This window comes from Syngnathus typhle, unplaced genomic scaffold (genome assembly GCF_033458585.1).
Source record: "Syngnathus typhle isolate RoL2023-S1 ecotype Sweden unplaced genomic scaffold, RoL_Styp_1.0 HiC_scaffold_27, whole genome shotgun sequence".
Lineage (NCBI taxonomy): Eukaryota > Metazoa > Chordata > Actinopteri > Syngnathiformes > Syngnathidae > Syngnathus > Syngnathus typhle.
This window is the reverse complement of record NW_026871933.1, coordinates 1,064,144-1,092,024: the sequence shown is the minus strand read 5'-3', so window position 1 is coordinate 1,092,024 and position 27,881 is coordinate 1,064,144. Positions and strand designations below refer to the sequence as shown.

The following is a 27,881-nucleotide window of genomic DNA, read 5'->3' as shown; positions in this document are numbered from 1 at the left end:
CTGGATGTCATTTTTTTTGTTGGCGTTGATTTCTCCGACTGCCCCTAAACGCACCACCGCGCTCCGTGCGCGCACGGGAAAGAGGCGGCTCTGTATGGGAGAGACGTTGAAGAGGAATAAAAACACCCTTGGAAACCAAAACTTGCCCCTCGTCGTGACTCGGAGCCGCAACAAATGTTTCGGATTTGTGTAGGGTACATTGTGACAGACAGCAAACTAGCAGGTGATCGAGCGAGCGTCTGATAATAGAGCATTGCGGTCGTATGGAGCGTGTTTGAAGTGAACAGCAGAGACGAAAGGAACAAGGCAAAGTGTTGTGAAATAAAATATTACCTGTAATACGCATTTTGTTATTTGCTGATTGAAACTGCTAATTAAACTGTGAATTGAAACTAATAGGTGGAGAACTGAACTCTCGCTCTTTATATAGCTGACCTGTCTTGCGCAACCGTTCTGTGCATCTGTAATGGCGGCCTCCGTATGACGTCCGGTCCGCGATGGAGATTAAAAAACAAACAATATTTGACAATAACACACCATCAAGGATTGCACCATCGCATCAAACGATGTGTTGTCAATTATGAATTTTACTAAGTGTGTTGGGCAGGATGGCTGAATGCGATGCGCGATTGACAACAAACAAGAAGAAAGGTGAGTTTTATTTCGGGGGGAGATTTGTCATGTCTCGTCCCCAGTTTTGCTATGTGTCTAGGTTGCCATAGTTTCTGTTCGCGTCGCCCCTCTCTTCCTGTGTCACCTCAATCGATGTAACGTGTTTTGTATTTAAGTCCTGTCTGCCCCTCGCTCACCGTTGGATCATTGCATGTGTTACTGTCATTCTGTTCCTGTCTTTGGTAATGTCACCCTGTCTTTTTGTTCCACGACTTTGTCGGTCAGTCCTGTTGTTGGTTTTGTTGTACCATGACTTTCTTTAAAAAAAAAAAAAAAATTAAAAAAAAAAAAAACATTTAAAAAAAATAATAAACATTTTTTTTGTACCCATGTATAATACGCACCCCAGATTTTAGGACAATAAATTAGTTAAATTTTGCGCACTATACACGGAAAAAAACGGTAATGATTTAGAGTGCACAGATGGTTTGATAACATTATTGCTTATATAATAGTTATTTGATATATAATTTATATATCGTTATATGGGCCTGTGGAATATTTTGAAGTGCAAGAGCCGTCAGCCAATCATCCAACGTTCAGCCAATCAAGTTACGCTCCATTGGTCATGTGACGTCGAAACAGGAACGTCGTGAAGTTCAAAGGTAAGCTCCGGTCAGAGCTCAGGATGGCCCAAAACACAAATAATAACGCTTCGGTGAGTGTACTCTTTATTTACCTTTTGTGTTCGTAAAAGTCTATTTTATTTACCGGACACCTTAACAGAATTTGTTGAACAATGTCTACACAGGGAACTTTTAATGAAGTGGTGTTCCTTAAAAGTAAAGGGAAATGTACTTTCGGCAGTTTGCAAACACATTTGATTAAGGCTCCGTTAGACACATATAACCATATCAATATAATTTTTAGTAGTAGTGTGGTTGCTTAATAAGTGGAAAGGAATGTGCAGGCTACATGAATTTGTTTTCTTCAAAGTATTGTGGAACAGGAGGTCCAGAAAGGGAGCATATCTCAAGTCCGATGGGAACGCGAAAAACAACTCGTCTTTGTGGTCCAGACACCTGTGCTGAGCAGGGGAAAACCCAAACGAGGAGGAGATGACCACAGACCATCGACCAATCACCACACAATCTTTTGCATGTTTGAATATTCATATTGTGTTTCTTTAAAACTGAGCAACCCGGAAGAATGTGTCGTCTTTTCTGGTCACGAAGGCACACGAGTTTTTGTGTTAAGGACCCAAGACCCAGGCGCCTGTATTAGCTTGCTTTGTCAAGATTAAACAATTGGTAAATTCGGTCTGATTGATCTACTGGTCTTCTCTTTGACAGAACGAACTCGCAAAATTGTTAGGTGCGCCAGTGTGTGGATTAGAACATAGCAATTTTTGTGTTAAGTGTTGATCATAATTTGGAGTCAGATCAATAGCTAAAATCCGTATCCTAACAGTTTCTTGGTGACCCCGTACGTGATGTCAAGAGAAGGGTAATTGACAAACTCGTGGTCTGTGTCCAAGTCATCGGACAGTTAGTCTGGGACAGCTGTCTCCCGGTCGGCGTACCGTTTGGGAATAAGGAATAAGCGCACAACGTTGAGCTGGTACGACGTCTCCTAAACCCTGAGCTCATCAATGATAAGGTAAGCAGGATACCTGTTACTATATGTCGAAATTCTGCAAATTGAAAGAGGAAATTTAAGAGGAGACTGTCGTTCAGATCAAATAAGGTGTGCAAGAAGTTAAGTTACATATACGGTAAATAAGTTTGGAACTTACGTGTGTATTAAGTTACATATACGGTGAATAAGTTTGGAACTTACGTGTGTAACGTGTACGGTAAAGTCAGGGACTTGCGCGTACTAAGGATAGGTCAGGGACCTGGTGCTTCGTCGTGGCGGACAAGGGTGCGGTGACGACCGCATTCAAATAGCTGGGGTGCTTGTGAGATCCCCGAGGAGAAGTGAGGCCTCCTCAAAAAGTATCCGGTGGTAACAGTTCCTCCTGTGAGAGACCAGACCGCTAAAATATCCAAAATGTGCAACCAAATTGGGGGGAGTGTGTGATGAGAGGAATGAATGGAGTGAGATTGAGTGGAATGTATGCTGATGTGGAAGCGCAAATCGTGAGCTACATGAGAGATGGATTCGAATCCCTTTGTCTGTGTGTTCTGTGTATGTGCGTAATCTCTGTAAAAGTTTGTGTCAGTCTGTCGTCGTTCGTCTGAGCTCTGTGCGAGCACTTTGTGTATTGGCGTGCGTGCCGTGCGGATGCGTGTGTGTATGTGCGGTTGTGTGCGCGCTCGCAGTGTGTGCGTTTATGTGCACATGTGTGGTTGCGGGCGTGTGAGGAGGAAGATGGGATGGATCAGAGAATGTTCAAGAAAGGGGGCCCGTTCGGCTCATACCGGCAAGGGTGGGGGCCAGCGGGACGTGCGGGCCTGGCCAGATTGTGACGTCAACATTGATACAATGTTGAGGAGAAGTGAGAGAAGAGAGGGGGGCTAACTTGTAAATAGTGAGGAGATAATTGCTCAATTGATGGGGGTTAATAATTATCCAAATTTTAGTCACATGTTTTGAGGGACCACAGCAACAACATTGTACTTGCAGGCCATTAATTTAGTAGGTGATGACAGTGTTTAGCTAAGTAGACTGTTTTATTAAAAATGTGAGAGTGAAGGAGTATTTGTAGTCTGGCATTTGGGTGCCACTTTTAAGAGTCTGTGCAGGAACATAGATTGTTTTTGGTCGTCTTAAAGATATATTTAACAGTTTATTTTGGTGCAGTAAGGCAAAATTAAAAGCAAAATTACATTTTAATTCTGACATATGCCAGCTAATATGAGGATGGCAAATAAATAAATGAATAAATACTAGCTCAAATGTGGCATGTGTTTTAAATTGGGCGATAAGACATTCACTTTCGAGCACTATCATTTAGCGCTGCTGACAACAATAACTTATGAGATGGTAAATCAAGGAGGAGTGTCACAGGCGCTGTATGACCTATAGATTGAACAATAACATTCATCGCATATGTTGGTAGATTGTTAAATTATATTACAGTTTATTACAAAAGATTTCGGAACTTTATTTGATGATAAACACTGGAACGAGGATTTTAGCCGTGTTAATGGGTAGGGTGGATGGATTGCTCAGAAGAAAAAAAGCATTTGATAAGGGCGGCTTGATAGTAAGATGATGAGTGTGCGCAACTGATAGGATACAAAATGTTAATAGGAAGATTTGGGGTGTAAGGAACAAATACTACACAGGAAGACTGATAACACAAAGATAGTTTTGTTAAATTTGTGTCCCAGTGTGTTCTTCCCTAGCGCGTGGCACGATTCCTGAACTGAGTCCTCTTACTCCACTGGCTGTCTCAAAATCAACAGAGGACTGTCCCTGGTCATGAGACACCTTTGACCTTTGGGAGAACAACAGAAACTGCTATCATGCTTGAAGGGGGCAAGCACAGCTTTTCACAGGACAAGAACCATACAGTTGGTGGAATACACACAGTTGCAGATCAAAAAGAAAATGGACTGAAAGAACAAAGACAAGATGGACGCATTTGAGAGTGGCGGATGATCCAGCCCTGAATCATCATCATGAGAATCTAAGAGGAGAGGCTGCTAAAGACTTGCATGAGTCACATGAAGTCAAACTGGACACATTGCTAAAGACTGCTGAAGCATTACAAAGTTGGTGGAGTGTGGGACAAAAGGGATGGAAGTGTGTTTGGGTGCTGGGGCGGACATATCTGAGGAGTTTTGATAAAAGAGGGAATAATAAGGCTGCTTATTGACACTGAAACGGGGATAACAACAAAATACATAGATATGGACACGAAGATGCACGAATAATGATAAATCATACGACAGCAAAATAGTAATACAGGGCACTACTTTTAAAAAGGATACAGTAGGGCTTTAAATAACAAATACAGTGACATGACCCTTGCAACAATTGATTTAAATGACACTTCATGATAGGCATTTAGGGTTAGGATTAACCATCCATCCATTACTGGTGCGGCTTGTCCTTACGAGGGTCACGGAGGATTAACAATAATAATTAGAATTTGTAATTTTTGGAGAAATTGTGTGTGAAGGCGAAGAGGCTGGATACCTATTCGGGGAATGCTACAAGATTATGTTTACATTTAGAACGTGTTGAATTGGTCAGAAAATCGATGAAAATATCGAAAGAATTTTGTAAAATTGGGCGTGAATTTTAAAGTTGAAAATTTGAGATTTTTCACAAGTGGGAAGTTTTGGAATAGGTAGGCATAAGATGAATAGTTAAAAAAAAATTGAAAAGGGTTGAGTCAGTGAAAAAATAATTAGAAATTAGAAGGGAAAAAGGAAATTTTGCAAAATGTTACCGCAATGTTGAAAGTGAAAATGTGAAATTTTAAGCTAGAAAGTGAGAGAAGGTGAATTGGAAAGTGAAAGAAGTTTAGTTGGAGGAATTATGTGGAAGAAAATGAGAAATATTGAATGTGCCATGAAGAATGAATGGTGAAATTTTGGCTTAAAATTTGTAAATTTCTCGAAATTCGTAAATATTTAGAATATTTGGCATGAATATTTGGAATGTGTTAAAAGTGGAATGAAGTGAATCAGATCAATTCGTAGAAGTAGTTAGGTTAAGAAATGAATAAACAAAAAAGAGGCAGAAGAATGCAGAAGAAGTTGAATAATGATAAAGTCAAGGCAAGGCAAGTTTATTTATATAGCCCACAAGCAAGTCTCAAAGGGCTTCAAATGTACAAAAATTGACAATTTAAAGTACAGGAACAATAAATGTGAGGGGAACAATGATGATCATGACAGCAAAAATATTCCTAATTGGTTTTGATAGGTAGAAAGGGGGAGGGTGGAAGGTTTTCACACTTTGTGATATAGCGTGACTCCATTATCAAAAGTAAGCATTTAATTTTAAGAATTAGCATCAACAAAAATGAGAACGATAATCTTCAAGGTGATAGCGTAAGTGGCAGGAGGAAGCTGTGTATATTGTTTTTAAACATTATTTTTGGTATCATTATTTTTTAGGAGGGTCAGTTATGCTTGTGAGAAGATGACTGAGGGAACAAGGTAACCGTAAAAGGGAGTGCTCTATAAATTGTTGGTTCTTTGCCAGAGGTAGTTATTTGGAGGGATGAATTTAAACGGAAAGCAAAATGGAACTGTTTAGTGGAAGAAATATGGGAATGTGGAAATATTGAAGTTACAGCTCAACACAAAGTGTCAAATAGTCTAAGTGAGAGATGTGAGCAAACTAAATGGGGAGTTAAATCATGTTCCAGCATTATGCATATTGGCAAACGATGAGATGACAGGAGACCAGACAATTAGATATTAATTTTGGATTTAAAATTTAAAAAAAAGGGAAATTTTAATTGAGGAGCAAATTTTGCGTAGGGACGGTTCCTTTTTACAATTTAATATTGTATGTTTTATGTGTGTGTTGTGGGATGACAGTTTGTTTGTAATGGTGTATGAATGTCAAGTCTGTGCTTGTGGTGTGGTGTTTGTGTATTGTGAATGGTTGACATGATTCAAAGTTGGGGTGATGTGATCACAGCAGAGGATAACATTCCTCTCACCTGAAAAATATAAAGATACTACAGATTTGAAAAAGCACGATTGATCAGGACTAATTTTGGACTAAATATGGGTTTAGGATTACTCAGGGGCACCATCGACAACAAAACAGTGTGATGGAGAAGGCCCATTTCAGTAATATGGTTAGACAAGACAGAATTAGTATCGAACATTAAGACTTTGGACGATTTGACGTGTGACGACTTTGAGCTCACCCGACGGGGTGACGGACTAGGTGGACAGTGACCAAATGTTTGACGCTTGAGCTTGCTTGCGAAAAGTGCACGCTCTGCTTTGTTTTTCTGTGTGACTTAATTTGTTTTAAAGCAGCAACAGCCACCAGCCAAGGAGCGGATTGCGCGTTGCTTGCGTAACTTGTTTTCATTCTTGCAGGTTGTCAATTGCGTTCGTGGAAAATTTGTATTGAATTTACAAGAATATGTTAACCCTTGCCCTTTTGGTTTTTATGATGAACTTGTTGATGACATGGTTTTCAGGACATGATCCGCGGGCGCCAGGATTCATTTTATGACTGTTTTTATTCTGATACTTGATGTCTGTTTTTGTACAAATGTCCGCTGTCAGCAGGGCTATAAGCTCACTGACAGGAGTGCGATGATTTTTGTTTGTGTTGCCGAGCGTGTGGTGGACGAGCTAGAGGTTCCGCAGGCCTGGCTACAATGAGTGTGGTGATGAGAGGGGATGCTTAGCAGGTTCCTTTTGATACATAATGACACATTGGGTGAATGTGTCAAAAGGGGGAGTGGTAAAATAGAAATGGGTGAGTATGTGGTAAGATAGAATTGGGTGAGTAGGTTGTAAAATACAAATGGGTGAGTAGGTTTCAATTTGTAATTTTGATATCCAAAGTTTTTTTTTTTTCCAAATCCACTTGTTTTTAAGCTTTAACAGGACATGCCAGAATTCAACTAGCAGTGATGGAAGGAGCAGAGGAAGACCAGTGACAACTGGTTGTGGTGTGGTGACAACAAATTATAGCATCACTTGCCAAAGGATGCATAGGGTATCTGTGCCCTCGTGTCTTTGATAATGCCTGTAGTGGTTGTCCCCATTGAAACACAGAATCTCAATTGGAACATGGAGTCCCCACTGGCGGGGCTCCTGAAGTGAGCCAAAAGAGACGTTCTGCCCCCATGGTTGAGCGACAACGATCCAACATATATTGACGCCATAGGTGTGCCAGATAAGTATGAACTCGTTAATAAAGTGTCCTCGGGATTCAAAAGCATTTTCCTATGGATCACCCCCAATAAAAATGTATCATTTACAGCGGTCCATGAACAATTGGCATTGATGTCGTTCCAAAATAGAATTGCGTTGGACATGCTATTGGCTAAGGAACATGGTGTGTGTGCGGATTGTTTGGTGATGCATGTTGTACTTTCATCCCCAACAACACAGCGCCAGGGGGCCGACTGACCCAGGCGGGAAGAAAGGACCGACAGCATGCTGGTCGCTGCTTGCTAGAGTAACGGGTGATGACCTCATAAATGAGGTCACGAGAGGGAATAAAGGGAAATGTACTTTCGGCAGTTTGCAAACACATTTGATTAAGGCTCCGTTAGACACATATAACCATATCAATATAATTTTTAGTAGTAGTGTGGTTGCTTAATAAGTGGAAAGGAATGTGCAGGCTACATGAATTTGTTTTCTTCAAAGTATTGTGGAACAGGAGGTCCAGAAAGGGAGCATATCTCAAGGCCGATGGGAACGCGAAAAACAACTCGTCTTTGTGGTCCAGACACCTGTGCTGAGCAGGGGAAAACCCAAACGAGGAGGAGATGACCACAGACCATCGACCAATCACCACACAATCTTTTGCATGTTTGAATATTCATATTGTGTTTCTTTAAAACTGGGCAACCCGGAAGAATGTGTCGTCTTTTCTGGTCACGAAGGCACACGAGTTTTTGTGTTAAGGACCCAAGACCCAGGCGCCTGTATTAGCTTGCTTTGTCAGGATTAAACAATTGGTAAATTCGGTCTGATTGATCTACTGGTCTTCTCTTTGACAGAACGAACTCGCAAAATTGTTAGGTGCGCCAGTGTGTGGATTAGAACATAGCAATTCTTGTGTTAAGTGTTGATCACAATTTGGAGTCAGATCAATAGCTAAAATCCGTATCCTAACAAAAGTTTGCTAGCTATGAGCTAGCGTTATGTTAGCATGGTTACCATGAAATAATTTATATAAAACTATATTTACAGTATTAGAAAACTAAGTATTAAAAATCTTGTTCACTTCCTCTTGATTTGATAATCTTAAGTTATCCATATATTAATGTCACTCAATAGGGATAATGAATACACAATCAAAGGGTGCCCCATTGTAAATTAAATCTTAGTGAAAGAAAAAACATTTTTAAAATCAAACATACAAGTCCGATTGTTTCTCTGATATCCAGGTCTGGACAGTCCTCAAGTGTAACAGTTGCAGTTTCAGGACTTCCACCAAGTAGGACATGAATCACTGCAGGGCTGATTCCCAACAGGCATGGTCCGCCATGTAGAAAGGAGTGGCCTACCATTCTCCCCGCCAACATGAACATATCACTTTCAACAAGAAAGTGAGAGGCTGAGGGAGCCAAATGGCCAGTCTCTCCTTCAAAAAGCCGCGTAACATTTGAGTTTGCTGTTGAAGACATTAAAAAAAAAAAACACGAAATAAGTATTTCAATAAAAAGTAATAAGCTTCCGTCCACAATACAAAGACATGCAGGTTAATATAGCTCTCACAGTCCCTTAGTAGTCATGGACAGGAAATAGTAGTTGTCAATACAGGCATTACACATTTAATAGAATCCTCTGAACTTTCATGGTAAAGCAAACCAATACAAATACGATAAACTTCCTATAGAGACAATATGAAAAAAAAAACTTAAACAGCTTTAAATAAACATAGCATTTGGAAGGAAACCATACACATAACATACCAAAATTGATGGAAAACCCTGACTTCAATTTTTCCATGCATGTTGAGAAAAAGAAGCGAGTTACACCCTGTCCAATAGCAGTATCTCCTGTAACACATTAGGTTTGACAGAATAAAGACAGAGAAAATACTTAAATTTTTGGATCATTGTAACTTGTAATTGGAGCTACCTTCAAGTTTGCAATTCAGAGGCCGTCCCCATTCCACATGATTTCGCTTGTAGAAGGAGATTAGTGCCATGTCCTGTTAAGCAGGGCTTTTTCTGATGTCCATGCTGAGAAGTAAGGCGCTCTCAGTTTGATGAATACGCAGAAAACTGTCAGCACACTGAGATATGGCCTTGGTGGGGTCACTGATAGTTAACCAGTCTAATAAGAAAAAACGAACAAACGTGGTTTCATTATTCATGCTTGACTAAGCCATGTGTACATGAACTAAAGTTTAGTAATACTAAACCTCGGAACTTGATTTACTACTCCACCACTGGCTGCGCCCCGTTGTCTTTCAGGCGAACTGATTAAATCCAATAAGCGCCTGGCTGACAGCACAATCTCAGCCTGACTATCCTGTCAGAATCAGAATTCGATTTATTTGCCAAGTATATGATCACATACAGGGCGGCTCGGTGGCGCACTTGGGTAGCACGTCCGCCTCACAGTTAGGAGGGTGCGGGTTCGATTCCACCTCCGGCCCTCCCTGTGTGGAGTTTGCATGTTCTCCCCGGGCCCGCGTGGGTTTTCTCCGGGCACTCCGGTTTCCTCCCACATCCCAAAAACATGCTTGGTAGGCCGATTGAACACTCCAAATTGTCCCTAGGTGTGAGTGCGAGTGCAAATGGTTGTTTGTCTCTGTGTGCCCTGCGATTGGCTGGCAACCGGTTCAGGGTGTCCCCCGCCTACTGCCCGATGACGGCTGGGATAGGCTCCAGCACGCCCGCGACCCCAGTGGGGACTAAGCGGTACAGAAAATGGATGGATGGATGGATGGATGATCACATACAAGGAATTTTTCACCGGCAGATGTTGTTACTCTAGAAGTATTTGAAGTAATAGTAGTAATAATGAGAAATAAAACACATAAAAGGAGTGGAAAAGTAATGACTATTAACAAATAAATAAATAAATAAATAAATATATATATATATATATATATATATATATGTGTATATGTGTGTATATATATATATATATATATATATATATATATATGTGTATATGTATATATATATATATGTGTATATGTATATATGCATTTTTTTTTTTTTAAAGGAAAAAAAAAAGGGCGTGAACCAAGGCTTGTTGTTGCTGTAATCCAAAAATGACTTGGTTGGCACACTAATATCCTCACAGAAGCTGATGTATGATGTCACAGTGTCTTCAAGTTCATCAAAGCTGGTGGCTGCAGCTTCAAAAAAACTCCAATCAGTGGTGTCAAAACAGTTCTGAAGTTCCTGTTTGACATCGTCAGACCACTTCTTTACAGACCGAACTACAGGCTTAACAGATTTCAGTTTTTGCTTGTAAACTGGAATGAGATGAACAAGGCAGTGGTCTGTCTCAGAGCTGCACGGGGGACAGAGCGATAGGCATGCTTCAGAACGGTGTAACAGTGGTCAAATATACTGTTAGCTCTGGTAGGGCAACTCACATTGTTTGTAATTAGGCAGTTCATGGTTGAGTGCAGCTCTGTTAAAGTCGCCTAAAACAATAACCAGAGAGTCTGTGTGATCCCGTTCTAAACATGTGATCTGTGTAGCCAGCTGTTGGATAGCGTCGCTCACAGACGCCTGAGGTGGTATGTAGGCTCCGATGAAGATGAAGGAGGAAAACTCCCGCGGTGAATAAAAGGGTTTACAGTTTAGAACAAGGAACTCCAGGTTCGGGTAGCAATGTTTATGCAGTACTGTGACATCAGTACACCAACCAGTATGTATAGCATACTCCTGCTAAAGAGCGCAGTACCGTGGCCGCGGCGCCATCACCATGATAATGGTTACCATGGTGATGGCGCCGCGAAAGGCAACGGAGATAAGAACGGTGATAGCTAAATGTTACTAGACTTTAATAAGCATTAGAGTAGTTTGGTGACAGCCACATTATCGGATGTCCATTTGTCCTTTTTTTTCAACTGTTTTGAGTATAAATAAGCCATGCTAACATAACGCCAGCTATTAACAACATAACGCCAGCTATTAGCTAACATAACGCTAGGTCATAGCTAGCAAACTTTTAAGGAACGCCATATATTATAATTATGTATTAGATGAGGTTCTCAGAAACACTTTTTTTATAATAGCGATGAGGTGATGAATCTAACTGTGTCTAAACAATATCATTTAATGATGTTGAGAATAAACATTGAAAATAAATGTGTAACTTTGATTCCTGGTAACCTTTGGTGTAACGTTGGTTCTGCTTTCATGTATCAGACAAATCCCACAACCGGTCGACGTGAAACAAAATATTCTATATTATAAACAATCTGAAAGTATCTGAATGAAAGTGAAGGTACCTTGTTCTCCTGTGGAGTGAAGCAGACTGTGAAGCCCACTGACAATCCTGCTGCTACTTTAGTCTTAGCCTCCTTTGGGCCTTCAACTTGGAAATAAGCAGACTCCTGATGCTCCAGCTTGACATGCCGTGATATCTTGACAACAAACACAAATTGTCAAAAGCACCATAACAATCCTAAAATCAACAGAGCATCAAACACACAGTTGGAAACATTCAAGTATGTTTTAAACCTTATTTTTCATCCTATGTTTTACAGATAGAACCATTATATCTCTGACCATTTTGCACACTAAAATAAACCGAGAAAGACACTGGCATTAAGAAAATAATAATAATTCATTCATTTAGGAGTTGTGACACTTTGGTCCAGTTAAAGGTTAGAATATTGTATTAGTTCAATTATTTCGTTAAGTCCGCACCTTATCATTGTTGAACAGTTGCAGAGGTAACTTGTAAGATTGTGCAGGAGTGAAGTTCTGGAAAATTAACTCAGGTGGGTGGGGCTGGAAAAATGACTGACTGACTTCCACCGAGGGCATCTGCAAACACACAATAAAGTTTCACTGTGCTTTAATCTTTCTAAACTCATTACGCAAGACACTGGACAATACAAATAACAGACCCAATGTTGACAAGAGAGTGCCGTCAAGAAGAGTGACAAATAAAACTGGTTCATGAAGCAAATTTGATGCTTTGTTTTCCAATCCAGGTTTGATTCCACCACTGCCCCTCCCTTTGCAGCATTTGCATGTTCTTCCCGTGCCTGCGAGGGTTTTCTCTGGGCACTCCGGTTTCCTCGCACATCCCCAAAAAACAATTGCATGGTAGGCAGATTGAGCACTCCAAATTACCCATAGGTGTGAGTGCAACTAGCTGGCAACCGGTTCAGGGTGTCCCCCGCATCCTGCCCAATGATTGCTGGGAAAGGCTCCAGCATGCTTCAATCCCCGTTGGGACATTGGTGGCTCAAAAAGCAAGTGATGTGTGTTTAAGATATTAATTGATATTTGTAGAAAATTAAGAGCTTAATAGTTTTGTCCTCAGCAACCTTAAACCTCTTCAGATTTAAAAAGAATAAAAATAAACAGAGGTAAGAGTCGGGTTAGTAGCACTGCATTAAGTATATTTCTGTTGTCTTCTTCCTACTTGTATACGATAATGACACTATTGATTTGTATAACTTCAGACAGTGCCTACAAGGAAGACAAATTGCACATTGCTTTTCATCACGTTTGTTCACCAACAAGCCATAAAGGTCGGAATAGTTAATTATTACTTTTTGATGAGTTGTGCTCGGTTCAAGTAGTTGGAGGAATCGAGGAGGATGCATTTCATTGCCCTCTGTCAGGCGTGGTTTTCTTGACTGCAACATTGGTGTGCGTCCAAAAGATGTCACCTGCAATGGAAGCAAATCGAGTAATAACAGTAATACCGTGATTTTATTCTTTATTTAAACCTTTTAAATTACTCCGTTAAAAAATGGACCGATACATCTTGGTCAATTTCTGAAAACATTGGGTTATTTTGCAAAATAATAAAATAAAGCTGTTTTGTATAAAAATGGGTGCAGTGAATTTATTTTAAATTGTAAAGTATAAATATCACAATAAATACTAGAATTTTGCAATTTCAGGAGAAATTGCATGTGAAGGCGAAATGTATGAATAACTTCTTCGGGGAATGCTGCCGAACGATGTTGAAACGTGTTGAATTACTTGAGAAAATTTGGAGAGTTTGTGGTGAATTTCAAAATTGAAAGTTTGGAATATTTGGTAAGTGGGATGTTGTGGAATAGGTAGGCAAAAGATGAACAGTTGAAAGTTGGAATGGTTGAATCGGTTGAAAAATGTAGAAATTAGAGTAGAAAAACGGAATTTGAGAGATTTTTGGTTGAATTTCAAGTTTGGAATTTTTGGTAAGTGGGAAGTTGTGGAATAGGTAGGCAAAAGATGAACAGTTGAAAGTTGGAATGGGTTGAATCGGTTGAAAAATGTAGAAATTAGAGTGGAAAAACGGAATATTAGAGAATTTTGGTTGAATTTCAAATTTGAAAATTTGGAATTTTTGGTAAGTGGGAAGTTGTGGAATAGGTAGGCAAAAGATGAACAGTTGAAAGTTGGAATGGGTTGAATCGGTTGAAAAATGTAGAAATTAGAGGTGAAAAACGAAATTTTGTGAAATGTAGAATGTGCCATTAAGAATGGATGGGGAAAAATTTGTCGGAATTTTGGGAATTTTGCGGAATCGGAAAATTTTCGGAATGAGAAAAATACAAGCCACCCTTTCCTGAATATTTGGAATACGTGAAAATTGGAATGGAGTGAATCGGATGAATTTTGTGAAAGAAGAAGCTGGACAAAAAAGTGAGGAGAATAAAATAGAATAACTAGAATTTTGCAATTTCTGGAGAAATTGCGTGTGAAGGCGAAATGTATGAATAACTTTTTCGGGGAATGCTGCCGAACGATGTTGAAACGTGTTGAATTACTTGAGAAATGTAGAATATTTGGAGAATTTGTGGTGAATTTCAAAATTGAAAGTTTGGAATATTTGGTAAGTGGGAAGTTGTGGAATAGGTATGCAAAAGATGAACAGTTGAAAATTGGAATGGGTTGAATCGGTTGAAAAATGTAGAAATTAGAATAGAAAAATGAAATTTTGGAGAATTTGGTTGAATTTCAAATTTTGAATTTTGGTAAGTGGGAAGTTTTGGAATAGGTAGGCAAAAGATGAACAGTTGAAAGTTGGACTAGGTAGAATCGGTTGAAAATGGTAGAAATTAGAGTAGAAAAACCAAATTTTAGAGAATTTCGAATTATTGGTAAGTGAGAAGTTGTGGAATAGTTAGGCATAAAATGCATGAGCTAAATGTTGAAACGGGTTGAATTGGTGGCAAAATGAATAAGTTAGAAAGGAAAAACGCTGTTAAATGACACTGAATGATGTATACATGAAGTGGGATTTAGCTGAACCTGTTGATGTTGGGACAATACAAATAGGTTAAAAAAATTTGGAAACTGCAGGTGAATATGTACATTTTAGAAAAAGCAGTAAGCAAGAAAACCAATAAGCGAGTAAAAACAGTACATACGCAAGAAGTATTAGTCAACAAGAAACAGTCAGCAAGGTAACTACTAAGAATCAAATCTGAATCTGTTCTTATTAGGCATAACAACATCTGCATGACAACATAACGTCCACCAGGTGTCAGTGCTGAGCGACAGTTATTAAGCATGAGATGAACAGTTTAAAGTTGGAACATGTCGAAAAAGACATTCCTGTCCACAAATCCCATTGGAAAATAAGGATGCTGAGGCCAAAGATACTGCTGCTTTGACGTTGGGGATGTCTGGATAATCTGCAGTAAAATCAAAAACACCAAAAATAAATCCTCTGTCCACATTAAAAGTAAAATAACATAGTTTATTTAAAAGTTGACAGAATTACATTGCATGTCTAATGAAAAAATATGCACATCTCTTGAAACTTGTTACAAATGTAAGGCTGTGTGTGCAATTGTTACAGACAGAAATGATTAAGACAGCTCATCCGCTATGCAACATATTTAGTTTCAGCGTCCTCTACTGGCAAAAATACATATTGCACTTGGGCGCATGCGTTTCTTCCTCTAAATAGAAAACAAACCTTCCTATAAACCAAAAGTTCTGGGGAGGCAAGTGCCACATAATGTTGATCTTTTATTTATCAATGTATGCAAACGAATGGTTTTTATGTATTATCTATCCATTTACCTGGTCATTTATTACACCCAAAAGCAAATATAGCTTTTTCTATACGATAGACATCCATTGTACATTCTCATATTAACCTTGAGAGGGTTTAAAAAAATATTTACGTACCATCTTTGTCGTTGCCTGATGGATCTGTCCAGGTTCCCCCTTGCTTAGTTGTGCGTTTTTTCGTTCGTGTTCACCGTGTTGCTTAAGGTGAGTCAGTTCCACATGGACTATGGAAAATGTGAGTCGGCAGACAGTGCATATTTTCCTCACACTTTTTGACAAATCTATTTTCTGCTTCACTGTCCACTCGGCAAGTTTGAAACTTGTGTGCTTCTTTTTAGTAATACTTACCCCCTTGCGGTCGCAGTAACTGCCTGGAACGCGTCCATGCTGCTGAGTTAACTTCTGCAATCTACTTTGTGGTGCCACCGCACATGAGATGATCGTATTCCGTATTGTTTTCTATGTTCTTTGGACAGCGGGCCAAAGAACGCTACCGTAAATTCTATCTATCAATCTAGAATGGGAATACATGCGACATCTGAGCAACATTTTCAAAATAAACCATAGTATTCCAGAATACTAAAATAAAGACAGCAGAAGTTACAAATATCCCAAAATAAGACATGGGTAAAATACCATTACTATAGATTAAAATAAATTAAAATCATATACACATTAATACCATTAACTACACATTGAAACAATATATTTGCGACTGTATTTGCTATAAACAAAATAATAAACTGGGTCACCTGACGTTGCCTCTCTCTCTCTCACGTTCCAACTTGGTGTCGTGGAGCCACGCCAGCATCTCTGGTCGCAGGTCGAAGAGGCCGGCCTCTGAGGGTGGTCTCTATAGGGGGCAAATGTTGATGAAGTGGTGAAATATATTATCAAAATTTAATAAAAATGAATAAAATAAACAATGATTATTTTGTGCATTTAACTTTAAACTTTAATAGTAGAACATTTTAAACAGAACAAACAAGTAACACAAAATACAAACAACAGAACAAAAAAAAAATTACCACAAAAACCCCTCTAGGGGAAGATTAGGGCCATCGGGGAATTTTTGGTTCCACTCCTCTAATGGAACCATTCTGGTGGCATTGGTGGCGTCCACAAACTCCACCTGTTCACCTTTGATTTTAAAGGCCACAAAGCGAAAGGGCTCTTCTTCCAGTTCCTGCGCAAAGAAATTTCATGACAATTTATTATGTTTGAAACACCACGAGAAAACATGATGGATGGATGGATGGATGGATGGATGGATGGATGGATGGGGTTGGGTAGGTAGGTAGGTAAGTAGGTTGGTTAGATATAGATATATAAACAGACAGACAGACAGACAGACAGACAGATTCAATTGAGAACACCTTTGTTTATACACATACAAAACTGCTTGCTTTAGGTACCTTTATGACAGTATTTTCTGTGGAGTGGAGCTCCACGCCACTAGAAGATGATGTTGTCGTGTGTCATGGACAGCCGCTGTCCAAGTTTGACATGGTAAAAGTTGGTTTCGCGCCATGAGAGGACCTTAATTTCTCTTTGATCCTGTAATGAAAATGTCAAATTAGTACTAGTTGTTGAAATGTAGATCTAGGCTTCAATTACTAAGGCAACATGATGCCCTAAGGGACCTTACTCAGGTGAAATGAGAGTGTGACAGATATCTTTACTGAGACACTCTCTCTCGCTCTCTCTCTCTCTCGCGACACAATCAACAGATTAGCATTAGCAATACGGTATCGCAATACAACAACAAAAATCTGCTATAAAACTGCTCCTCAACCAATTGTTTCTTTGCAATTGTATTTGCAATACCGTAATTATTCTAATTATCGCCCATATCCTACTAACCGCCCTGTGTGTGTTAGCGATGGCATAAATAAAACATTGATACCTCTAATTATCGCCCATGCTGCTAAGAAATTCCCCCCAAAACTTACGTTTTCCTCCGCGACCACATGCCGACGTCATTGCGCAAGTTTAAATATGACTGATTTGACAGCGCGTTGAATGTCCCTTTTAAATTGGTTTTCTCCATAAACTATGATACAATTACACTAGTCACTCCGCGACCATATCCTCACACAATTACGTTCTCGGGGCATGGGCTCGAACAAGACGATCGCGTTAATATGACGTGTACAACACGTGATGTGCGACGGTAGCGTGTCGCATCGATGGAGCGTCAATTGACGCACCCCGCTGTTAGAGGTAGCTCAAAACAGCCGCTGTCCTCGTGTTAAGAACACCAGTGAGATACTACATAAGGAAAATATACATATTATCGCCCTTTTCAGTGCCCCTTGGCAATCGGACAATAATGGGTGATAATTGGAATAAATACGGTAATTTAATAAAACGGGTGCCTTAAATCCACGGAAGACTTTGCTTGTAATGTTAAGTGTACTGCTGCTAACATAGGAGTTTCCCCATTGAGGGAATAATAAAGGATTATCTTATCTTATCTTATACAACTAATACATTTAATATAATGACGCAATACACAATTTATACACGGACAACAAAATATAACTAAGAGGTGAAATATATGATCATAATTTAGATTAAATTAATTCAATTTTATAAAAATAAATAAAATAAACAATGACGATTTTGTGCATTTAAATTCAAACTTTAATTATAGTACATATTAAACAGAACAACAAAGAAGTAACAAGAAACACAAACAATAGAACAAAATTTCAAACAAAATTACCACAAAAACCCCTCTGGGGGAAAATTAGGGCCCTCGGGGAATCTTTGGTTCCACTCATCCAAAGGAACCGTTTTGGTGGCATTGTTGAGGTTGACAAGCTCCACGTGTTTGCCTTTTATTTTAAAGGCCACAACATGAAACTTTTCTTCCAGTTCCTGCGCAAAGAAATGTTTTGACAATTTATTATGGGTTTAAAACACTACGAGAAAACATGATGCATGAAACATGATGGATGGATGGATGGATGGATGGATGGATGGATGGATGGATGGATGGATGGATGGATGGATGGATGGATGAAGTTGGTTCGGTTGGGTAGGTAGGTAGGTAGGTAGGTTGGTTAGATAGATAGATAGATAGATAGATAGATGGATAGATGGATAGATAGACAGGCAGACAGATAAAAAACGTAAAACCTAAAACAATTTGATTAATTTCATGAACATAATTACAACCACAATGATTTTATACAGTCAGGGAAGCAAGTGAAATTGTATGTCTTCCTGATAGAGCTGTATCTGAGACAAAATCTTACAAAATTGGTGATCCAGATTTAGAGAAAACTCTAAAGCATGATTCTGACTTCAGCCTTGATGATGATGAGCCACTGATAGCAGTTTATCTCAAGTAAATAACAGTATTGTTTAAATTTAAAATAACTTTGTTTATACACGGGAAAAAACTGCTTGCTTTAGGTACCTTTATCACAGTATTTTCTGTGGTGTGGAGCTCCACGCCATCAGAACACGATGTCGTCAAGTGCGTCATTGAAAGCCGCTGTCCAACAACTACTCGAAAAAAGTTGCTCTCCCGCCACCTGAGCACCTTTATTTCCGTTTGATCCTATAATGAAAATGTCAAATTAGTACTAGGTGTTGGAATGTAGATCTACGCTGCAATTACAAAGGCAACATGATGCCCGAAGGGACCTTACTCAGGTGAAATGAGAGGGTGATATATATCTATATTTAGACACACACATGCGCACGCACGCACACATAGTGTGAGAGAGAAAGAGAACAATCAGTTTACTTTTTTCAAATAAAAGATGCCCAATGGGACTGGGATCGCGCGTGTCAGCACCATCCTAATGGGGCGGATCTAAAAAATAAAGACAGATTAAACATCAATACTTCATGAAGGAGAGGGAGCAAAAAGAGAAAGCGTGATCTTACAGCAGAGACAATGCCGTCTGTCGTAAACAGGACACCCTCCTCATGGCTGATGTCCTTTAATTCCCTGGTAATACTTGAAGGGTACAGCAGAGCTGTCCCCTTTGCCTCCAAATCAGGCGTCACCTCCATCCCCCCAGCCACGTAAATGGTGGTGTTGTGCCGGGAGAGGAGGACCCCTTCTTCTCTTCCCCGGCCAAAATTAATAAATCGAAATGTACTTCCGACAGAGACGTCGGAGGCTAAATTTGCAAACAACACAATTTTGCAAACACGGTGGCCATCACAGAGGGCAGCCACTGTGTTAAAGTGGGAGGCCCCAGCCTGCACCGTGCCATCCTCTTTTAGGACCCATCGAGAATGTTTCTCATTTGTTTTTAAGGCCACCACTTTTGCCGTGAGAGCCGCTGGCAATTGTTGGAGGGTCCAAAGGTTTTCCATTCTGAAAAAAATAAATAAAAACAATAACTGATCGGCAGAGACATAATTACGACAGCACTTATATGTGGTTTAATTAGTCTACGTGATGACAGAAACTGATTTCATAAAAGAGCAGCCCTACCCCTTTGGAAGGATTATGGTAAGTGTGTATACCCTTCCCCAATATCTATTGTTGAATTGTTTTTGTTGTTTTTATCTATCTATCTATCTATCTATCTATCTATCTATCTATCTATCTATCTATCTATCTATCTATCTATCTGTTAACATTTCGTTTTTATTTATTAATTTATTAATTAATTAATTTATTTATTTATTTCCAATGGACTACTTCCAATATTGTGTATTTTGGAAGATGTTAAGAGTTGACTCCTTTGATCTACAATTTCATCCCCTACATAATTTTGGAAGCTCATACGTTGGCACCTGTGCATTTGTTCCCACGGTAAGCAAAGATTGATTTTCTATTTGTTATAGTGAAATAAACATCTGCATACTACTGCCAGAAACGGTGGTGAGAGTTGACTCTGATCTAGCCGCGCAACTCGCATGATTGACAGCGCCACGTTTGTTTTTTTCTGGCCGCGCACTAGTTCTCAGGCTTTTTTCCCACACGCGGTACAGATCAAAAGAGGTGTCCACGCAGCCTTGTTAAGGCGGCATCACAATGTTAGAACACGGATAGAACAATATTGCGCATTTTTTAATTGTACAATTAAGTTTATACAATATGACTCGGATTATTTGCTCATTTCGTTTTAGAGTCCGCACTACTGATTGATATTTATTCAAGACAAGATGTACATTCACTGTCTGTCTCACAAACTAAGCCATATGAAGAAATATATTGTTCGAGAGATGCTTACTAATGGATCCTTTTTTTTTGAGGACATAGGTATAATAGATATAACTAGAATTTTGCAATTTCTGGAGAAATTGCGTGTGAAGGCGAAATGTATGAATAACTTCTTCGGGGAATGCTGCCGAACGATGTTGAAACGTGTTGAATTACTTGAGAAATGTAGAAAATTTGGAGAATTTGTGGTGAATTTCAAAATAAAAGATGTGAAGTTTTTGGTAAGTTGTGGAATAGGTAGAAAAATGATGAACAGTTGAAAGTTGGAATGGGTTGAATCGGTTGAAAAATGTAGAAATGAGAAGGGAAAAGGGAATTGGGTGTGAATTTCAAAATAAAAGATGTGAAGTTTTTGGTAATTGGGAAGTTGTGGAATAGGTAGAAAAATGATGAACAGTTGAAAGTTGGAATGGGTTGAATCGGTTGAAAAATGTAGAAATGAGAAGGGAAAAGGAAATTGGGTGTGAATTTCAAAATAAAAGATGCGAAGTTTTTGGTAAGTGGGAAGTTGTGGAATAGGTAGAAAAATGATGAACAGTTGAAAGTTGGAATGGGTTGAATCGGTTGAAAAATGTAGAAATGAGAAGGGAAAAGGAATTGGGTGTGAATTTCAAAATAAAAGATGTGAAGCTTTTGGTAATTGGGAAGTTGTGGAATAGGTAGAAAAATGATGAACAGTTGAAAGTTGGAATGGGTTGAATCGGTTGAAAAATGTAGAAATGAGAAGGGAAAAGGGAATTGGGTGTGAATTTCAAATTAAAAGATTTGAAGATTTTGGTAAGTGGGAAGTTGTGGAATAGGTAGAAAAATGATGAACAGTTGAAAGTTGGAATGGGTTGAATCGGTTGAAAAATGTAGAAATGAGAAGGGAAAAGGAATTGGGTGTGAATTTCAAAATAAAAGATGTGAAGTATTTGGGAAGTTGTGGAATAGGTAGAAAAATGATGAACAGTTGAAAGTTGGAATGGTTGAATCGGTTGAAAAATGTAGAAATTAGAGTACAAAAACGGAATTTGAGAGAATTTTGGTTGAATTTCAAAATAAAAGATGTGAAGTTTTTGGTAAGTGGGAAGTTGTGGAATAGGTAGAAAAATGATGAACGGTTGAAAGTTGGAACGAGTTGAATCGGTGGAAAAATGTAGAAGTCAGAAGTGAAAAAGGAAATTTTATGAAATTTTGCAAAATTTTATGCAAATATTAAAAGTGAAAACGTGAAAATTTTGAATTTGGGAAGTTTGGGAATGTCCCCAATGTGATTTGAATGTGTTGAATGATGTGAATTTCAAACTGGAACAACGTAAATGTGAAATGTTGAATCTGCCATTAAGAATGAATGGGGCAAAAATCGCCATAAATTTATGAATTATGCGAAAACGGAAAATTTTTGGAACGAGAAAAATGTGAGCAGTCGTGCCATGAATATTTGGAATAAGTGAAAAGTGGAATGGAGTGAATAGGTTGAAGTATGTGGAAGTAGTTAAGCGTCAAAAAAGTGGGCAGAAGATGTTGAATAATAATAATAACTAGAATTGCAATTTCGGAAGAAATTGCGTGTGAAGGCGAAGGCAGATGTTAAGTTACAAACGTTAAGCTTTAAAAATGATGAGCGGGAAGAATACAAAGGGAAAATAGATAATTGTGAAATAAATGGGAAAATGTTACAAATACATGTTACAAAAAGGTACAAATGATAAGCGTTAAAAATGAAACGTTACAAATGTTACAAAAAAGGTACAAATGATAAGCGTTGAAAATGATAAGGGGGAAGAATAAAGAGTAAAATAATTTATGACTCCCAATGTGGGAATCGAACCCACTACAGGAAACTGGCTCGGGTTGACATTTCCATTGTGTTTCCGACTGAGCTAACGAGGATCCTTCCTTCTTGCTGGTTGAATTTGGTTAATGTAATGAATGTGTTTGTTGAATGCGAATGCGTAATCAAAGTGGTGGAAATTGCTTAATGTAATGAATGTTGAATGCGAATGACAAAAGTTACAAATGATAACCGTTGAAAATGATAACCGGGAAGGATAAAGAGTAAAATAAATAATGACGCCCAATGTGGGAATCGAACTGACGCGGGTTTTGATACCACTCGGGAATGATGCTCGTGTACTGGAATCACTTGTGTTTCCCACGAGCTAATTGAGTCCCTTACTATGTCGTGGTTGCAATTGGTTAATGTAATGAATGTGTTTGTTGAATGCGAATACGTAATCAAAGTGGTGGAAATTGCTTAATGTAATGAATGTTGAATGCGAATGTTAGTTACAAATGATAAGCGTTGAAAATGATAAGCGGGAAGAATAAAGAGTAAAATAATTAATGACGCCCAATGTGGGAATCGAACCCACTACAGGAAACTGGCTCGGGTTGACATTGCCATTAAGAATGAATGGGGAAATAAAAGGCACAAATTTGCTAATTACTTAAAAACGGTAAATGTTATGAACGCGAAAAATACTGGCAAGCGTGCCATGAATTTTTGGAACGTGTGAAAGGTTGAACGAGGTGAATCGGTTGAAGCATGTGGGAGTAGTTAGATGTCAAAAAAGTGGGAGGAATAAGTTGTTTAATAATAAAGTACAATATCAATGTGTGAAGGCCTTCGCCTTCACACAACTAGAATTTGCAATTCCTGAAGGAATTGCGTGTGAAGGTGAAGAAGTTGAATAAATATTTAAGGAATGTTGCAGAATGACGTTGAAACGAGTTGAATCGGTTGAAAAATGTGGAAATGAGAAAGGAAAAAGGAAATGGGTGTGAATTTCAAAATAAAAGATGTGAAGTTTTTGTTAAGTTGTGGAATAGGTAAAGAAATGATGAACAGTTGAAAGTTGGAATGGGTCGAATCGGTTGAAAAATGTAGAAATGAGAAGGGAAAAAGGAATTGGGCGTGAATTTCAAAATAAAAGATGTGAATTTTTTGGTAAGTGGGAAGTTGGGGAATAGGTAGAAAAATGATGAACAGTTGAAAGTTGGAATGGGTTGAATCGGTTGAAAAATGTAGAAATGAGAAGGGAAAAAGGAATTGTGCGTGAATTTCAAAATAAAAGATGTGAATTTTTTGGTAAGTGGGAAGTTGTGGAATAGGTAGAAATATGATGAACAGTTGAAAGTTGGAATGGGTTGAATCGGTTGAAAAATGTGGAAATTAGAGTAGAAAAACGAAATTTTAGAGAATTTTGGTTGAATTTCAAAATAAAAGATGTGAAGTTTTTGGTAAGTGGGAAGTTGTGGAATAGGTAGGCAAAAGATGAACAGTTGAAAGTTGGAATGGGTTGAATCGGTTGAAAAATGTAGAAATGAGAAGGGAAAAGGGAATTGTGTGAATTTCAAAATAAAAGAAGTGAAGTTTTTAATAAGTGGGAAGTTGTGGAATAGGTAGAAAAATGATGAACAGTTGAAAGTTGGAATGGGTTGAATCGGTTGAAAAATGTAGAAATGAGAAGGGAAAAGGGAATTGGGTGTGAATTTCAAAATAAAAGATGTGAAGTTTTTGGTAAGTGGGAAGTTGTGGAATAGGTAGGCAAAAGATAAACAGTTGAAAGTTGGAACGGGTTGAATCGGTTGAAAAATGTAGAAATGAGAACGGAAAAAGGAATTGGGTGTGAATTTCAAAATAAAAGATGTGAAATTTATGGGAAGTTGTGGAATAGGTAGAAAAATGATGAACAGTTGAAAGTTGGAATGGGTTGAATCGGTTGAAAAATGTGGAAATTAGAGTAGAAAAACGAAATTTTAGAGAATTTTAGTTGAATTTCAAAATAAAAGATCTGAAGTTTTTGGTAAGTGGGAAGTTGTGGAATAGGTAGGCAAAAGATGAATAGTTGAAAGTTGGAACGAGTTGAATCGGTGGAAAAATGTAGAAGTTAGAAGTGAAAAACGAAATTTTATGAAATTTTGCAAAATTCTATGCAAATTTTAAAAGTGAAAACGTGAAAATTTTGAATTTGGCAAGTTTGGGAATGTCCCCAATGTGATTTGAATGTGTTGAATTATGTGAATTTCAAACAGGAACAACGTAAATGTGAAATGTTGAATCTGCCATTAAGAATGAATGGGGCAAAAATCGCCATAAATTTGTGAATTATGCGAAAACGGAAAATTATTGGAATGAGAAAAATGTGAGCAGTGTTGCCATGAATTTTTGGAATAAGTGAAAAGTGGAATGGAGTGAATCGGTTGAAGTATGTGGAATTAGTTAAGCGCCGAAAAAGTGAGCGGAATAAGTAGAATAATAACTAGAATTTGCAATTCCTGAAGGAATTGCGTGTGAAGGTGAAGAAGTTGAATAAATATTTAAGGAATGCTGCAGAATGATGTTGAAACGAGTTGAATCGGTTGAAAAATGTAGAAATGAGAAGGGAAAAGGAACTGGGTGTGAATTTCAAAATAAAAGATGTGAAGTTTTTGGTAAGTTGTGGAATAGGAAAAAAAAAGATGAACAGTTGAAAGTTGGAATGGGTCGAATCGGTTGAAAAATGTAGAAATGAGAAGGGAAAAAGGAAATGGGTGTGAATTTCAAAATAAAAGACGCGAAGTTTTTGGTAAGTGGGAAGTTGTGGAATAGGTAGAAAAATGATGAACAGTTGAAAGTTGGAATGGGTTGAATCGGTTGAAAAATGTAGAAATGAGAAAGGAAAAGGGAATATTGTGAATTTCAAAATAAAAGATGTGAAGTTTTTGGGAAGTTGTGGAATAGGTAGAAAAATGATGAACAGTTGAAAGTTGGAATGGGTTGAATCGGTTGAAAAATGTGGAAATTAGAGTAGAAAAACGAAATTTTAGAGAATTTTGGTTGAATTTCAAAATAAAAGATGTGAAGTTTTTGGTAAGTGGGAAGTTGTGGAATAGGTAGGCAAAAGATGAACAGTTGAAAGTTGGAATGGGTTGAATCGGTTGAAAAATGTAGAAATGAGAAGGGAAAAGGGAAAAAGGAATTGGGTGTGAATTTCAAAATAAAAGATGAAAACATGAAAATGTTGAATTAGGCAAGTTTGGGAATGTCCCCAATGTGATTTGAATGTGTTGAATGATGTGAATTTCAAACTGGAACAACGTTAATGTGAAATGTTGAATCTGCCATTAAGAATGAATGGGGCGAAATTCGCCATAAATTTGTGAATTTTGCGAAAACGGAAAAAATTTGGAACGTGAAAAATGTGAGCAGACGTGTCATGAATATTTGGAATAAGTGAAAAGTGGAATGGAGTGAATCGGTTGAAGTATGTGGAAGTAGTTAAGCGTCAAAAAAGTGAGCGGAAGTTGAATAATAATAATAACTAGAATTTGCAATTCCTGAAGGAATTGCGTGTGAAGGTGAAGAAGTTGAATAAATATTTAAGGAATGTTGCAGAATGACGTTGAAACGAGTTGAATCGGTTGAAAAATGTAGAAATGAGAAGGGAAAAAGGAACTGGGTGTGAATTTCAAAATAAAAGATATGAAGTTTTTGTTAAGTTGTGGAATAGGTAAAGAAATGATGAACAGTTGAAAGTTGGAATGGGTTGAATGGGTTGAAAAATGTAGAAATGAGAAGGGAAAAAGGAATTGGGTATGAATTTCAAAATAAAAGACCTGAAGTTTTCGGTAAATTGGAAGTTGTGGAATAGGTAGAAAAATGATGAACAGTTGAAAGTTGGAATGGGTTGAATCGGTTGAAAAATGTAGAAATGAGAAGGGAAAAAGGAATTGGGTGGGAATTTCAAAATAAAAGATGTGAAATTTTTGGTAAGTGGGAAGTTGTGGAATAGGTAGAAAAATGATGAACAGTTGAAAGTTGGAATGGGTTGAATCGGTTGAAAAATGTAGAAATGAGAAGGGAAAAGGGAATTGGGCGTGAATTTCAAAATAAAAGATGTGAATTTTTTGGTAAGTGGGAAGTTGTGGAATAAGTAGAAAAATGATGAACAGTTGAAAGTTGGAACGGGTTGAATCGGTTGAAAAATGTAGAAATGAGAAGGGAAAAAGGAATGGGGTGTGAATTTCAAAATAAAAGATGTGAAGTTTTTGGTAAGTGGGAAGTTGTGGAATAGGTAGAAAAATGATGAACAGTTGAAAGTTGGAATGGGTTGAATCGGTTGAAAAATGTAGAAATGAGAAGGGAAAAGGAATTGGGTGTGAATTTCAAAATAAAAGATGTGAAGTTTTTGGGAAGTGGGAAGTTGTGGAATAGGTAGAAAAATGATGAACAGTTGAAAGTTGGAATGGGTTGAATCGGTTGAAAAATGTAGAAATTAGAGTAGAAAAAAGGAATTGGGTGTGAATTTCAAAATAAAAGATGTGAAGTTTTTGGGAAGTGGGAAGTTGTGGAATAGGTAGAAAAATGATGAAGAGTTGAAAGTTGGAATGGGTTGAATCGGTTGAAAAATGTAGAAATGAGAAGGGAAAAAGGAATTGGGTGTGAATTTCAAAATAAAAGAAGTGAAGTTTTTGGTAAGTTGGAAGTTCTTGAATAGGTAGAAAAATGATGAACAGTTGAAAGTTGGAATGGGTTGAATCGGTTGAAAAATGTAGAAATTAGAGTAGAAAAAAGGAAATTTTAGAGAATTTTGGTTGAATTTCAAAATAAAAGATGTGAAGTTTTTGGTAAGTGGGAAGTTGTGGAATAAGTAGAGAAAAGATGAACAGTTGAAAGTTGGAATGGGTTGAATCGGTTGAAAAATGTAGAAATGAGAAGGGAAAAGGGAAAAAGGAATTGGGTGTGAATTTCAAAATAAAAGATGAAAACGTGAAAATGTTGAATTTGGCAAGTTTGGGAATGTGCCCAATGTGATTTGAATGTGTTGAATGATGTGAATTTCAAACTGGAACAACGTAAATGTGAAATGTTGAATCTGCCATTAAGAATGAATGGGGCAAAATTCGCCGTAAATTTGTGAATTTTGCGAAAACGGAAAATTTTTGGAAGGAAAAAAAAGTGAGCAGACGTGCCATGAATATTTGGAATAAGTGAAAAGTGGAATGGAGTGAATAGGTTGAAGTATGTGGAAGTAGTTAAGCGTCAAAAAAGTGAGCGGAAGTTGAATAATAATAATAATAACTAGAATTTGCAATTCCTGAAGGAATTGCGTGTGAAGGTGAAGAAGTTGAATAAATATTGAAGGAATGCTGCAGAATGATGTTGAAACGAGTTGAATCGGTTGAAAAATGTGGAAATGAGAAGGGAAAAAGGAAATGGGTGTGAATTTCAAAATAAAAGATGTGAAGTTTTTGGTAAGTGGG

At 38.0% G+C, this 27,881-nt stretch overlaps 1 protein-coding gene across 6 annotated transcripts in view; it reads right to left on the bottom strand.

The window, feature by feature from the left end:
• The window catches only part of LOC133147034 (uncharacterized), a 127,337-nt gene that overhangs the window by 2,771 nt on the left and 96,685 nt on the right, over positions 1 to 27,881 (bottom strand). For 4 of the 6 annotated variants that reach the window (XR_009711486.1, XM_061271155.1, XM_061271159.1 and 1 more), the window contains 13 exons: positions 19,358 to 19,796; positions 19,215 to 19,283; positions 18,882 to 19,025; positions 18,183 to 18,337; positions 16,870 to 17,011; positions 16,483 to 16,640; positions 12,988 to 16,307; positions 12,131 to 12,250; positions 11,710 to 11,844; positions 9,655 to 9,764; positions 9,369 to 9,566; positions 9,200 to 9,286; positions 8,645 to 8,898 (listed from right to left, as the gene is read on the bottom strand). Coding sequence is in view for 5 of the 6 variants with exons in the window: in XM_061271155.1 (XP_061127139.1) it covers positions 16,933 to 17,011; positions 18,183 to 18,337; positions 18,882 to 19,025; positions 19,215 to 19,283; positions 19,358 to 19,796 (886 nt within the window). In the remaining variant the exon portion in view is untranslated. The remainder of the gene's footprint in view (positions 1 to 8,644; positions 8,899 to 9,199; positions 9,287 to 9,368; positions 9,567 to 9,654; positions 9,765 to 11,709; positions 11,845 to 12,130; positions 12,251 to 12,987; positions 16,308 to 16,482; positions 16,641 to 16,869; positions 17,012 to 18,182; positions 18,338 to 18,881; positions 19,026 to 19,214; positions 19,284 to 19,357; positions 19,797 to 27,881) is intronic. The other 2 variants (XM_061271156.1, XM_061271157.1) reach the window with 2 other exon arrangements.